This window comes from Hypanus sabinus, chromosome 3, assembly GCF_030144855.1.
Source record: "Hypanus sabinus isolate sHypSab1 chromosome 3, sHypSab1.hap1, whole genome shotgun sequence".
Classification (NCBI taxonomy): Eukaryota; Metazoa; Chordata; class Chondrichthyes; order Myliobatiformes; family Dasyatidae; genus Hypanus; species Hypanus sabinus.
Window position 1 is genome coordinate 178,930,613 of NC_082708.1, and position 13,707 is coordinate 178,944,319.

General features: G+C 40.7%; 1 protein-coding gene across 5 annotated transcripts in view; it reads right to left on the minus strand.

Annotated features, from left to right (window-relative positions):
- The window catches only part of atrn (attractin), a 398,356-nt gene that overhangs the window by 344,306 nt on the left and 40,343 nt on the right, over positions 1 to 13,707 (minus strand). Inside the window, exon 1 of one of the 5 annotated variants that reach the window (XM_059965723.1) lies at positions 3,949 to 3,968. The exons of the other annotated variants lie outside the window; for them this stretch is intronic. Coding sequence (XP_059821706.1) covers positions 3,949 to 3,953 — 5 coding nt within the window. The 5' untranslated portion in view covers positions 3,954 to 3,968. Of the gene's footprint in view, positions 1 to 3,948; positions 3,969 to 13,707 lie in introns of those variants that run through there. 5 annotated transcript variants of the gene reach the window in all.

Genomic DNA, 13,707 nt, shown 5'->3' on the forward strand with positions numbered 1-13,707 from the left:
GTGCAACAATAATTCCCTCCGATTTTATATATACCCTATATGCATTACTTAAGCAATTTACAGAACTAGTTTCTTTCCTTATGAGTAATTACATTTTAAAATGTCACAGAGCATCGAAGTATATTATTTGGCAAAAGCTGTTCCTCAATCATTGAAATATGTGAGATATTAAGGCTGAGATAAATCAATTGTTCGAAAACAGATATTAGAAAAAAGTTACAAGATAATGAGCACATATGTTTTGACCATCATTACAGCTTGCTGTACTGTCAATATGAATGGTGTTAGCTGTTCTTTATTATTTTAATCAGGTTATCATACCTGAAGCTGTATAATCAAAGCCTAAAACTGAAACCAATCAAGATTCAAGATAAATGGTAGTTACTCCAGAAATTTATACTTCTGCATCGAATCTACGCCGTAGGTACCGCATACCCTACGCCGTAGGGTGATGTGCACCTCCCCAAAAAAGTAACTCGCGTGTCACGGTGACACAGACCACAACAACTGTGATTGGTCCACTTGGTAGCATCGCATTTCCGGTTGCTTCTTCTCCACCATGTCTGTACACCAATGCAAAACAGATGAACCAAATCGTCAAATCTACCTGCTGACATGCAAAAATGTTTGAAGTGCATTTCCTCGTCCATGTCTCTCACGAAGAAACTCAACACAGTGGCACAGAAACCCCATCACCAACTAGCGCTTTGGCGCACACCAACGCATACTCGCTCCGGCGTAGAGCCTACGCAGAAGTATAAATCAGACCTACAGCATAGCCCATGCGCAGAAGTATAAATCAGCCTTAAAGGACACAATAAACATAAAGAACACCATCAAATATGCTCTTTTTAAACTACTACAGCTGAAATTCACAGTCACAACAATGGGTACGTTAGTAAGCAACATCATTTTAAGATGTTTTTAAAAAACCTATCAATCCTCAAAATCAACAGACTCAGTCATAAGTGCAGTTCCCCTTTAAGAAAACAGAAGCAGGAAAGCACATTGGGCTACAGCTACAATTGAAACGCAGAGCTCTTAGACCTCAACTCCCAACTATCCTGCTGACAAATACACAGTCTCTAGAAAATAAAACTGAAAACCTCAGAAGACTGCAGTACCGAAAGGGACATAAAGGACAGCTGTGTTCTTTGCTTCACAGAAACGTGGCTCACCCAGTACACTTCGAACACAATACTGCAGCCCGATGGCTTCACTATTCTCCACAGAGATAGGTCAGTTGAGTCGTTTAAAGGTAGAAGAGGGAGAGTGTATCTCATGATTAACTGATCATGGCGCACAGATGTAACAATTCTGTCTCAGTCCTGCTCACCCAACCTGGAACATCTAGTGGTCAAATGTCGTCTATTTTATCTGCAAGTGAGTTTTCTGCCAACATCCTGATAGCAGCGTACATTCCACCTCAGGCGAAATTCCGGCAGGCACTAGCAAAGCTGAGAACCATGATCAGCAGTCACGAAACTGCGTACACCATGACGCCTTCCCTATCATTGCAGGGGATTTCAACCAGCCAACTTGAGGAAGTTTCTGAACAACTACCACCAACATATCTCCTGTTGAACCAGAGGAGCCAACACATTTAACCAATGTTACACCACCATCAACAACGCTTACCATGCCATCCCACACCCGCATTTTGGGAAGCCTGATTACCTGGCTGTATTTATCCTCCCAGCATCTAGACAGAGACAAAAGCATTTTGAAAATAACACTTACTTCTCACTGACAATTGATAGTGGCATATCTCAAGGATGCACTCTTAGCCCACTGCTCTACTCACTCTCCACCCACAACTGTGCAGCTAGGTACCGCTCAAACACCATCTATAAATTTGCCGATGACACAACTATCGTTGACAGAGTTCAGACATTTACGAGGAAACGTACAAGAGTGAGACAGATCAGCTGGTTGAGTGGTGTTGAAACGACAACCTTGCTCTTAACATCAGGAAGACCACAGAATTGACTGTGGACTTCAGGAAGGGAAAGGGAATACATGCCAATCCTCATCAAGAGATCAGCAGTGGAAAGGGTGAGCAATTTCAAGTTCCTGGGTGACAAATCTCTGAAGATCTATCCTGGACCCAACATATAGAAGCAATTATACAGAAGGCATACAGCAGCTAATTTTTATTCAGAGTTTGAGAAGGCTTGGTATGTCACCAAGATACTCACAAATTTCTACAGATGTACCACAGAGAGTATTTTGATTTGCATCTTTGTCTGGTATAGAGGGGCACTGCACAGGATCAGAAAAGGCTGCAGAAAATGGCAAACTCCAGCTCCCATTATTGGCACCAGCCTCCCCAACATTGAGGCCATCTTCAAAAGATGATGCCTCAAAAAGATGGCATCCGTCATTAAGGACCACCTTCCCCAACACTCTTCTCATCAAGGAGGATGTAAAGGAACCTGAAGGCACCCATTCAACATTTTAGAAACAGCTTCCTCTCCACCACCATCAGATTTATGAATAGACAGTGAACCCATGTACACTACGTCACTATTTTTATTTTTTTTTTGCTCTCTTTTTGCCTATTTATTTAATTCAAATACAAGTCTTAGGCACCCAAGAATTTTTAGCTAAATTTTGTTTTGGATGTTTATATTTTGTCTTCTGTGTTAGTAGAAAAGAGCAAATTTTAGATTTCCAAGCATTTATGTTCCAAATAAAATTAAATGTTACAGAGAAATTTTTGTATTTCGTTAAAAGAAGTATCATATTAAGTAATAGACTACTTTTCAAATACAAACTTGATTACTTTGTAGGTTTATAACCTAGTACATGATTAAGCAAAGCAAAACCAGGATGCCAATGATCAATGACATAATGAGTTGAATGAACTAAATGATTAACTGAAATAGAAACGGGTGCAGAAGGAATCAAACTAGGTAAAGAAGAATCAAACTAAAAGGTGAGGGTGTGAAAGATGTGACAATTTAACCTTCAAATCACCAAATCTTACACTATGGCAAGACTGAGCATAACAAGAAGTCACAAGGTGGTCATGCTGTATCAGCAAGGTCTCTCCCAAGCAGAAGTTTCACAGCAGAGAAACAGGCATGCATATACCAATGATATTGAACCTGATTCTGATTCTGCTTGTAGGACAGATGGTGTGGGACCTCCTGGCTGTTGGCAGAAATGAGAGTAGAGCATGGCCTGATGGTAGGGGTCCTTGACTGCTTTCCTGTGGCAGCGCTCCTAGTAATTGTGTTCAATGATGTACAGAGATTTTCCTGTGATGGACTAGGCTGTATCTGACACCTTCTGTAGATATTCCTTTCTATATCATACCAGGTTGTGGTGCAATCAGTTAGGATACTCTCCTCTGTGCATCCACAGAAGTTTGTCAAAGTTGACCTGCCAAATAAACACAAACTTCTAAAAAAGTAAAGCTGCTGCCATACCTTCTATGTGATAGCACTTAGGTGCTGGTGCCAGGACAGATCCTCTGATATGATGATGCCAAGGAATTTAAATATACTAACCCTCTCCATCTCCAATCCCCTAATGAGCACTTGCTCATCAACCTCTGGCTTCTTCCTCCTGCAGTCAATAATCAGCTCTTCAGCTCTGGTGATGTTGACTGACAGGTTGCTGTTGTGGCACCATCCAACCAGACTTTCAATCTCTCTCCTATATGCCGATTCATCACAACCTTTGATTCGGCCAACAAAGTGGTGTCATCAGCAAACTTAAATATGGTATTACAACTATGCTTAACCACACAATCATTGGCATAAGGCAAGTAGAGAAGAGTGAGACACCCACCACAGCCTTGTGAGACACTTAAGATGAGTCTATTTGTAACTTTGTACTGGTTTTCAATATCTATCCAATCTCTGGACATACAACATGCATATAAGGAGCAGGAACAGGACACTCTGCCTCTGAAGCCAGCTCAACCATTCAGTAAGTTACCTCATCTCTGCATTCCAATCTACACTTTCACTGCAGCAGATGTAAAATCAATCAATGGAGAATGAACCCGCAGAAAGGATCTGACCCAGGTGATGACTTGACTTGCAGCCTTTTTAACCTCTCCCTGCTTCAATCTTTTGATTTCCACCTGCTTTAATATTGTTTCATCCCAGTACCTAAGAAAAACAAGATAATGTGCTTTAAGAAATACCCCCAGTGGCTCTGACATCATAAGGTGCTTCAAGAGGCTGGTCAAGGCATGCATTATCTCTGACCTTCCAGACAATCCTGAACCACAAGAATTCACCCACATGAGACATTATCACCAGCATGTGACATGAAGTTTGTTAACTTAGCAGCAGCAGTTCAATACAATACCTAATCTAGCAAAGAAAAACATAATAATACAATAAAATAATAATAAACAAACAAGTAAACCAATTACATATACTGAATAGATTTTTTTTTAAACATGCAAAAATAGAAATACTGTATATTAAAAAAAAGTGAGGTAGCGTTCAAAGATTCAATGTCCATTTAGGAATCAGATGGCAGAGGGGAAGAAGCTGTTCCTGAATGGCTGAGTGTGTGCCTTCAAGCTTCTGTACCTCCTACCTGATGGTAGCAGTGAGAAGAGGGCAGGCCCTGGGTGCTGGAAGTCCTTAATAATGGACGCCGCCTTTGCGAGACACCGCACCCGAAAGATGTCCTGGGTACTTTGTAGACAGATGCAGCTGACTAGATTTACAACCTTCTGCAGCTTCTTTCAGTCCTGTGCAGTAGCCCCTCCATACCAGACAGTGATGCAGCATTAGAATGCTCTCCATGGTCCAACTACAGAAGTTTTTGAGTGTATTTGTTGACATGCCATATGTTTTCAAACTCCTAATAAAGTATAGCTGCTGTCTTGACTTCTTTATAACTCCATCAATATGTTGGGACGAGGTTAGATCCTCAGAGATCTTAAGACCCAGCAACTTGAAACTGTTAACTCTCTCCACTTCTGATCCCTTTGTGAGGATTGGTATGTGTTCCTTCATCTTACTCTTCCTGAAGTCCACGATCAGCTCTTTCATATTACTGACGTTGAGTGCCAGGTTGTTGCTGTGGCACCACTCCACTAGTTGGCATATCTCACTCCTGTATGCCCTCTCATCACCACCTGAGATTCTATCTACAATGGTTGTATCATCAGCAAACTTATAGATGGTATTGAAGCTATGCCTAGCCACAGAGTCATGTGTGTACAGAGAGTAGAGCTGTGGGTGGGTTAAGCACAGACCCCTGTTCTCGTTCCTGCACACTTCTCTGGGGCACATGGACAATTAGAGACCGATATCAGTCTTTAGTTTACTGACTACAGCTCTGCCTTGATCACCAGACTGCAGATGCTGGGAATCAGTGCCTCCTACAACTAGATCTTTGACTTCCTGACTAAATGGTTCAAAGGTTCATTTATTATCAAAGTATATATCTATTTACAACTCTGAGATTCATCTTCTCCAGACAGCCACGAAATAAAGAACATGAAAGTCAGAGAGAAACATCAAACCCTACCCCTCTGCACAAAAAACGGCATCCCGATCATCAAAGCCCAAAACCCCCACCCCCGCACAAAATGGTAGCACATAGACCCAAAAAAAAAACCCTTGCCCCTGCACAAAACACAAGAACTTCAACCCCCAAACAACCTCTTCACTGCACAAAAAAGCTAGCAAAACACAAGAAGAACATCAACCCCCCCCCCCAAACCCCCTCCACTCACACAACAAAATGGGAGAAAAAACACAGAATATAAAAACCATAAGTCTGAAAAACTCCACAGTCCACTAACGGATCAGTCTGATCCATGAAAACAGAACCGTGACACCATCCACAGACACTCATCAAAAGAGAGGGGCACCACACAAGGCAAAGGCCTACACACCTTGAAAGCAATCAGTAAGAACAGACAGCAATACCTCCAGCACAATTATTCTAAACACGGCTGCTCTACAATGTTGCATCTTCTACTCTACTCCTTGTACACATGACTGTGACCAGAATCTGCTCTAACACCATCGATGTTTGCAGATTATACCACCATAGTGAGCCACATTTCAAATAATGATTAGTTAAAAGTAGATTAGGAGATTAAGAGCTAATCGTAATGGTGTCATGAAAAAGACAGTTTTGTCAGTGTCATTGACTTTAGGAAGGGAGCCAAGATGGGGGGGCATTGCACATGCTCCTGTCAACAGGAAAGATGCTGTGGTTGAGAGTTTCAATTTCCTTGGAGTGAACGTCACCATTAGCCAATTCTGATCCAACCACATCGGAGGTACGGCAAACAAAGCTCATCAATGCCTCTATTTCTGCAGGAGTGTACAGAAATTCAGCATGTCAATGCCCACCCTTACCAATTTTTACTGATGCACCACAGAAAGAATCTTATCAAGATTCATCATAGCTTAGGATGGTAAATGCTCTGCACATAATTGCAAGAAACTGCACAAAGTTGTAGGCTCAGTTCAGCACATCACAGAAACTACCCTCCGCTCCTCCATGGACTCTATCTGTACTTCTTAATTGCCTCAGTAAAACAACTAGCATAATCAAAGACCCCCCACCACCCAGACATTTTCCCTGTAGATGTTTCTGCATTATTATCTTACCTTGTTCTACCTCAGTACACTGTATAATCATCTGATCTGTATGAAGTTAACAAAACAACCTTTTCACTGCACTCAGTGCATGTGACAGCAATAAATCACCTCCAAATTCCAATTCCCACAGTAGACTTAACCTTTTGCATACCAAGTAATTACCTCCATCTTAAATTTTTCCTGACACATTTGATATAAATGGAGTTTTCTTCCATCACCCTTTAAAGGAGAGTTCCAAAACTGCATAACCACTGCAGAAAAACTTAGCACTACTCCTGATTTTAACAGCCGATTTTATACAGCGACACCCTCCCCCCCCCCCCAGCCTAAGTTTGAGATTCTCTAACAAAAGGAAACGCCTTCCTAACACGTATTTTCAACTATCTTATATAAACATGGAGGATATCGGAAAACTAGTTCTTTGGATAAACACAAATTGCCAATTTCTACCTTTACCATTTTTCTGCTCTTTACTTGACCTGTATTCTGAACTATATATAGATAGATATATATAGATATACACACACACACACACATATATATACACACACACTACAAATTTGAAATAAAAACATACAGGTAGCACCTTTGTCAAAAGATGCTATTCCACAACCAAAGTGTTAAGTTTTTCAGTTACTGTTACCATCACCAGTGTTAAAGCTAAAGCTGATGATTCTTGCTCTGGTTTTAACAAGGTCAGAAAACAATGAGTCTTATTCATATCCTGATGGAAAAACTGAGGTGAAGTCCAACCTCAGCAGAAATGTTAACTGACTCTGCGTTCATCTCCAACGGGAATCAACTATTCCTGTTTAGGGCTACTACAACTGAGTACTCCACAGTATAATAAATTTTTCAGTAAGCAACATTATTTTACAACAATTAAAATGCCTATCATTATTTGGACAGCAGATTCTGGTCACAAATGCATTTCCTCTTTAAGAAAACGGAAGCACGGTGCTGAGCACATCTGGATGTAAATTGAAATGCAGAGGCTCAAGACCCCTACTTCTAACTATCCTGCTAGCAAATGTAGTTCCTGGAAAATAAAATTGAAGACCTCAGAGCAAAATTGAAGTATTAGAGGAACATTAGAGATGACTGTGTACTTTGCTTTGCAGAAACATGGCTTAGATCCAGCATTTTCCATGCAGCACTGTAGCCCTTGACTTCACCATTCTCCATAGAGACATGACAGAATAGCTCAGTCTTTTCAAGGTAGAGGAGGTGGAGTATGCTTTATAATTAACTCATTGTGGTGATTAACCTATTGTGGTGCACAATCATGGCAGTTCTGCCTCAGTCCTGCTCACCCAACCTCGAACATCTAGCAGGCAAGTGTCGTTCACTTTATTTACTGAAGGTGTTTACCAGCATCATCCTGGTAGCAGTGTCCATTCCACCACAAACCAACATTGAATAGGCTTTGCAGGAGCAGGACACCATAAACAACAATCATAAAACAGCGCAGCCTGACGCTTTCCCTATCATTGTGGGGGATTTCAATCAGGCCAGCTTGAATAAGTTTCTAAACAACTACCACCCACATATCACCTGTGGAACCTGAGGAGCCAGCACACTTGACCACTATTACTGTGGTGCCAGGAAGTTTGTGAACCCTGCAGAATTTTCTCTATTTTTGCATAAATATGAACTAAAATGTGATCAGATCTTCACTCCAGTCCTAAAACTAGATAAAGAGAACCCAATTAAATAAGACAAAAAAACATTATACTTATTCATTTATTTATTGAGAAAAATATCCAACAATGCATATATTTGTCGGAAAAAGTATGTGAACTTTTGCTTTCAGTAACTGGCGTGACCCCATTGAACAGCAAAAACTACAAACATTTCTGGTAATTGTTGATCAGTCCTGCAGATCAGCTTGGAGGAATTCTAGGCCGTTCCTCCTGATAAAACTGCTTCAACTCTGGGACACTGGTGGGCTTCCTCACATAAACTGCTTCCTTCAGGTCCTTCCACAACATTTCTAAAGAACCTCTCACCAAAGATCAAACAAAATTAGGAGAGAGAACTTAATATGACCTTTGTTAATGAAGATTGGTTGCGAGCTCTGAAAATGGTAAATTCTTCTTTGCTATGTCCCAATCACTGTTTAATTCAATTTAAAATTGTTCACCGTTATTATTTAACAAAGGACAGACTATCCAAAATATTTCCTAGCATAGACAATTACTGTGATAGGTGTAAAACTGAAGTAGCCACTTTGTCACATATGTTCTGGTCATGTTCTTCATTAAAATCTTTTTGGAAATCCTTTTTCTACAATTTCTCAAGCTGTTAAAATTAATTTACAACCTAATACATTGACAGTTCTATTTGGAATACTTCTGCATCATATTCAGGGTATTTCATCTTCAGATCAACATGCAATTGCATTTGTTACATTGTTGGCAAGAAGGGATATTTTATTAAAATGGAAAGATACCTCTGTCCCTACATTAATTCAATGATTTTCTCAAGTAATGTTATGTCTCAGTTTGGAAAAAATTAGAAGTAGAACTTTTGATCCTCGATTTGATTTTGAGAGAAGATGGGGCTCTTTTGCCAAATATTATCATTTAATTTGAATTATTTTATATGGTTTCCTTCCAATTTTATTCTATGTAAACAAGAATTGGTGGTTAATGATTCTTTTTGTATATTTATATAGAGAGAGAGAGTGAGTGAGAGAGTGAGAGAGTGAGAGAGAGAGAGAGTGAGAGAGAGAGAGAGAGAGAGTGAGAGAGTGAGAGAGAGAGAGAGAGAGAGAGAGAGAGAGAGTGAGAGTGAGAGAGAGAGAGAGAGAGAGAGAGAGAGAGGAAGGAGAGGGAGAGGGGGAGAGAGAGGGAGAGGGGGAGAGGGAGAGGGGGAGAGAGAGGGAGGGGGAGGGAGAGAGAGAGGGGGAGGGAGAGAGAGAGGGGGAGGGAGAGAGAGAGGGGGAGGGAGAGAGAGAGGGAGGGGGAGAGAGAGAGAGAGAGAGAGAGAGAGAGAGAGAGAGAGAGAGAGAGAGAGAGAGAGAGAGAGAGAGAGAGAGAGAGGGAGAAGGAGAGGGAGAGATATATATAAAATGGTAAGACATATTGCTCCTGGGGTTGATTCCTAATGTTTTTTTTTCCTTTTTTTTCTTTTTTTTTGTAGTTAGTGGGGGTTTTTTAAATTAGTTGGGGTTCTCTTTTTTCCTTCTTTTCCTTATAAAATTTTTTTTTCATTTTCATATACTACGATCAGCTTTTTTTTTCTTCAGCTTTATTAAATGTATATATATATCAATTTGTTGAAGTTTGTATCATTTGATAGCTGTAGAAGATTAAGTATCAATAAAGATCAGTTCACCTCTCAAAAAAAAACATTTCTAAAGGATTAAGGTCAGGACATTGACTCGGCCATTTCAAAACACAAATTTTTAAACCATTCTGTTGTTGATTTACTCTTGCCTTTCGAATCATTGTTGCATTATCCAGCTCCTATTAAGCTTCAGGTGCGGACCTCTACCCTCTCATTCTCCTGTAAAGTGTCTTGTTCAAATTTTGAACTCGTTGTTCCCTCAACAACTGCAAACTTTCCAGGCCTGGAGGCAGCAAAGCAGCCCCAAATCGTGATGCTCCTTCCACCATGCTTCACAGTTGGAATGAGGTTTTATTGTTGGTGTGCACTGCCATTGTTCACATGATGCCAACTAAGCCCGTGTCTGTCGAGAGCTTTTCTAAATATCCACCTCTTGGTCTCTTTGCTGTCTGTGATATGAGACAGACAGTTGCTGTTGGTGTGATCAAGTCAATTACTAAGAAAGATATTGCCACAAAAGCCACCAAGGCTGCCAGTAAAGTATTAAACAAGAAGTGAATATTACCTCTAGCCACCAAGATCCAGCAAACCTTGAGACTTGCACCAAAATGTTTCTCCAAACATTGCAATATGCATTTCTTCCAAAATGTTCCATTTTTGTCTCATCAGTCCACAGAACACCATCCCAGAAGTGTTATAGAACATCCAGGTGTTCTTTTGCAAACTTGAGACGTGCAGTTTTTTTTGGAGAGCAGTGGTTTCTCAGTGGTGTCTTTCCATGAACACCATTCTTGTTCAGTGTTTTTCTTACAGTGGACGCATGAGCAGAGACTTTAACACATTCTAGAGATTTCCGCAGGTCTTTTGCTGTTACCCTTGGGGTCTTTTTCACCTCCTTCAGCATGTTGTGCTCTTGGCGTAAGCTTTGCAGGATGCTCACTCACAGGGAGAGTAGCAACAGCACTGAGTTTCCTCCATTTGTACACAGTTTCTCTTACTGTGGACTGATGAATGCCCAGGTCTTCAGAAATGCTTTTGTAGCCTTTTCCAGCTTCATGCATCACACAATTCTTCTTCCAAGGCCCTCTGAAAGTTGTTTTGATCAAGGTATGGTGCACATAAACAGATCTTTCTTGAGAAGAGCAGGATCTTTCAGTAACCTGACTTTATGTGTGTTTTTATAGGGCAGGGCACCTCTACAACTCACACCTCCACTCTCATCTCATTGACTGGAACACCTGACTCTAAATAGCTTTTGTAAAGGCATTACCCCAGAGATTCAAATACTTCTTCCAACAAATACTTGTACTATTGGATTATTTTTCTCAATAAATAAATGGACAAGTATATTTTTTGTCTTATTTATTTAATTGGGTTCTCTATCTAGTTTTAGGACATGTGAAGATCTGTTCGTGTTTTAGGTCATTTTTATGCAGGAATAGAGAAAATTCTACAGGGTTCACAAACTTTCTTGCACTGTCAAGAATGCTTACTGTGCTATTCCATGTGCCCACTTTGGAAAGTCCAATCAACTGTCTGTACTTTTATTCGTATAGGCAAAGACTAAAGACTGCAGCACCAGTGGTGAGAACCAAGAAGATATGGTCAAGAGAGGTGGAGGAGAGCTTACAGGACTGCTTTGAGTGAGTGGACTACCAAATAATCAATGAATACACCACTGTTGTTACTGACCTCATTAACACCTGTGCGGATGAGTGTGTACCTTCGAAAACAAACTGGACATAGCCAAACCAAAACCCACGGATGAATCAAGAGATTCATAGTCTGCCAAGGACTAGATCTCTGGTATTCAAGACCAGTGATCCAGAACAATACAATTAGTCCAGGTATGATCTTCAGAAGATTATATTAAGGGCAAAAGAAAACAATTCCTATTGAATATAGAGATGGAATCAAATGGCAGGGTTTATAGGCCATTACTTCCTACAACGTCCCGCTTGGTGGCACAATAATATCAGCACCGGGCTCTGGACCGAAGGTTCCCAAGTTCAAATTCAGGTCGGGTTGAGGTCGAGCCAGCAACCTGGCCTTGTAAAAACAAGCATAGCTACGGAAACACCATCATGACGGTGCCCCAATAACTCCACTGCTGAGTTAAGGGCTATTCTTCTTCTTCTACTTCCTACAATGGGTATGATGCTTCACTCCCAGATGAGCTCTATGTCTTTTATGCATGCTTTGAAAGAGAGAATAAAACTAAATCTGCGCATTCTGTGACCCTGTAATCTGTCTCGAGACTGAAATCTGAATATCTTGCAAGAGGGAAAACCCTCGTAAGGTAACAGGCCCTAATGGTGAATCTGGTAGGGCATTGAAAATCTGTGACAACTAACTGGCAGGAGTGTTCAAGGATTTTTTCAAACTCTCACTGCTCAGTTGAAGGTTCCCACCTGCTTCAAAGGGCAACAATCATACCAAGGCCAAAGAAGAACAGGGTGAGCTTCCTCAATTATTATCACCCAGGTCCACTCAACCTTACTGTGATGAAATGCTTTGAGATGTTGGTCGTGGCCGGAACAACTCTTGCCAATGCAAGGGCTTGGGTTTGCTACAATTTGCCTATCTCCACAATAGGTCAACAGTGGATGCAATCTCCCTGGCTCTACACTCAGCCTTGGACAATAACAATATCTACCTCAGGCTCCTCTGATTAATGATTACAGATCAGCATTCAACACAATCATACCGTCAGTTCTAATCAACAGATTTCAAATCCTGGGACTCTATGCCTCCCTCTGCAAGTGGATCCTTGACTTCCTCACCGGGACATCACAAACAGGGTAGATCAGAAATAGCATTTCTTCCTTGGTGACAATCAACACTGGCACACTTCAAGGATATGTGCTTCGCCCACTGCTTTACTCTCTTCACACCCATGACTCAGTGGCTAGACGCAGTTCAAATACCATCTATAAAATTGCTGATGACACAACTATTGTTGGCAGAAATTCAGAAGTTGAAGAGACAGCATAGAGGAATGATATAGATCAGCAACAACACTGCACACAAAGTGAGTAAGATCAAGGAATTGATGAGACATTCAGGAAGAAGTAAATGGAACACACACCAGTCCTCATCAAGGAATCAGCAGTAGAAAGGGTGCACAGATTTAAATTCCTGAATGTCACCATCTCTAAAGATCTATTCTGGGGGTCAACATATTGATGCGATTACAAAGAAGGCACAACAGCAGCAATACTTCAACAGGAGTTTGAGGAGACTTGGTATGTCACCAAAGGCACACAAATTTCTATAGGTGCATCATGGAGAGCATTCTAATTGGCTGCATCACCGTCTAGTATTGAGCAGCCACTGTACAGCATCAGAAAAGGCTGCAGAAAGTTGTAAACTCAGCCAGCTCCATCACAGGGCTCCTAAGCATCAAGGACACCTTCAAAAGGCGATTCTTCAAAAAGGTGATGTCCATCATTAAGGACCCCTATCACCCAAGACATGCCCTTTTCCCACTGCTACAATCAGGGAGCTGGTAGAGGACACATAAACACATTGTTTCAGGAACAGCTTCTTCCCCTCCACCATCAGATTTCTGAATGGACAATGTACACATGCACTCAACCTCACTTTTTTTTTTATTTTTGCTCTCTTTTTGCACTGCCTACTTAATTTAATGTGTGTACAGTATATATTCGTTACAATTTATATTTTTTAAAATTAAGTATTTCAATATACTGCTACCACAAAACAAATTTCACAACATACACTAGTGATATTAAAACCTGATCATGATTTTGATCCTGATTGTGAAATATAATGGCAATAGTTTATTAATTCATAATTACAA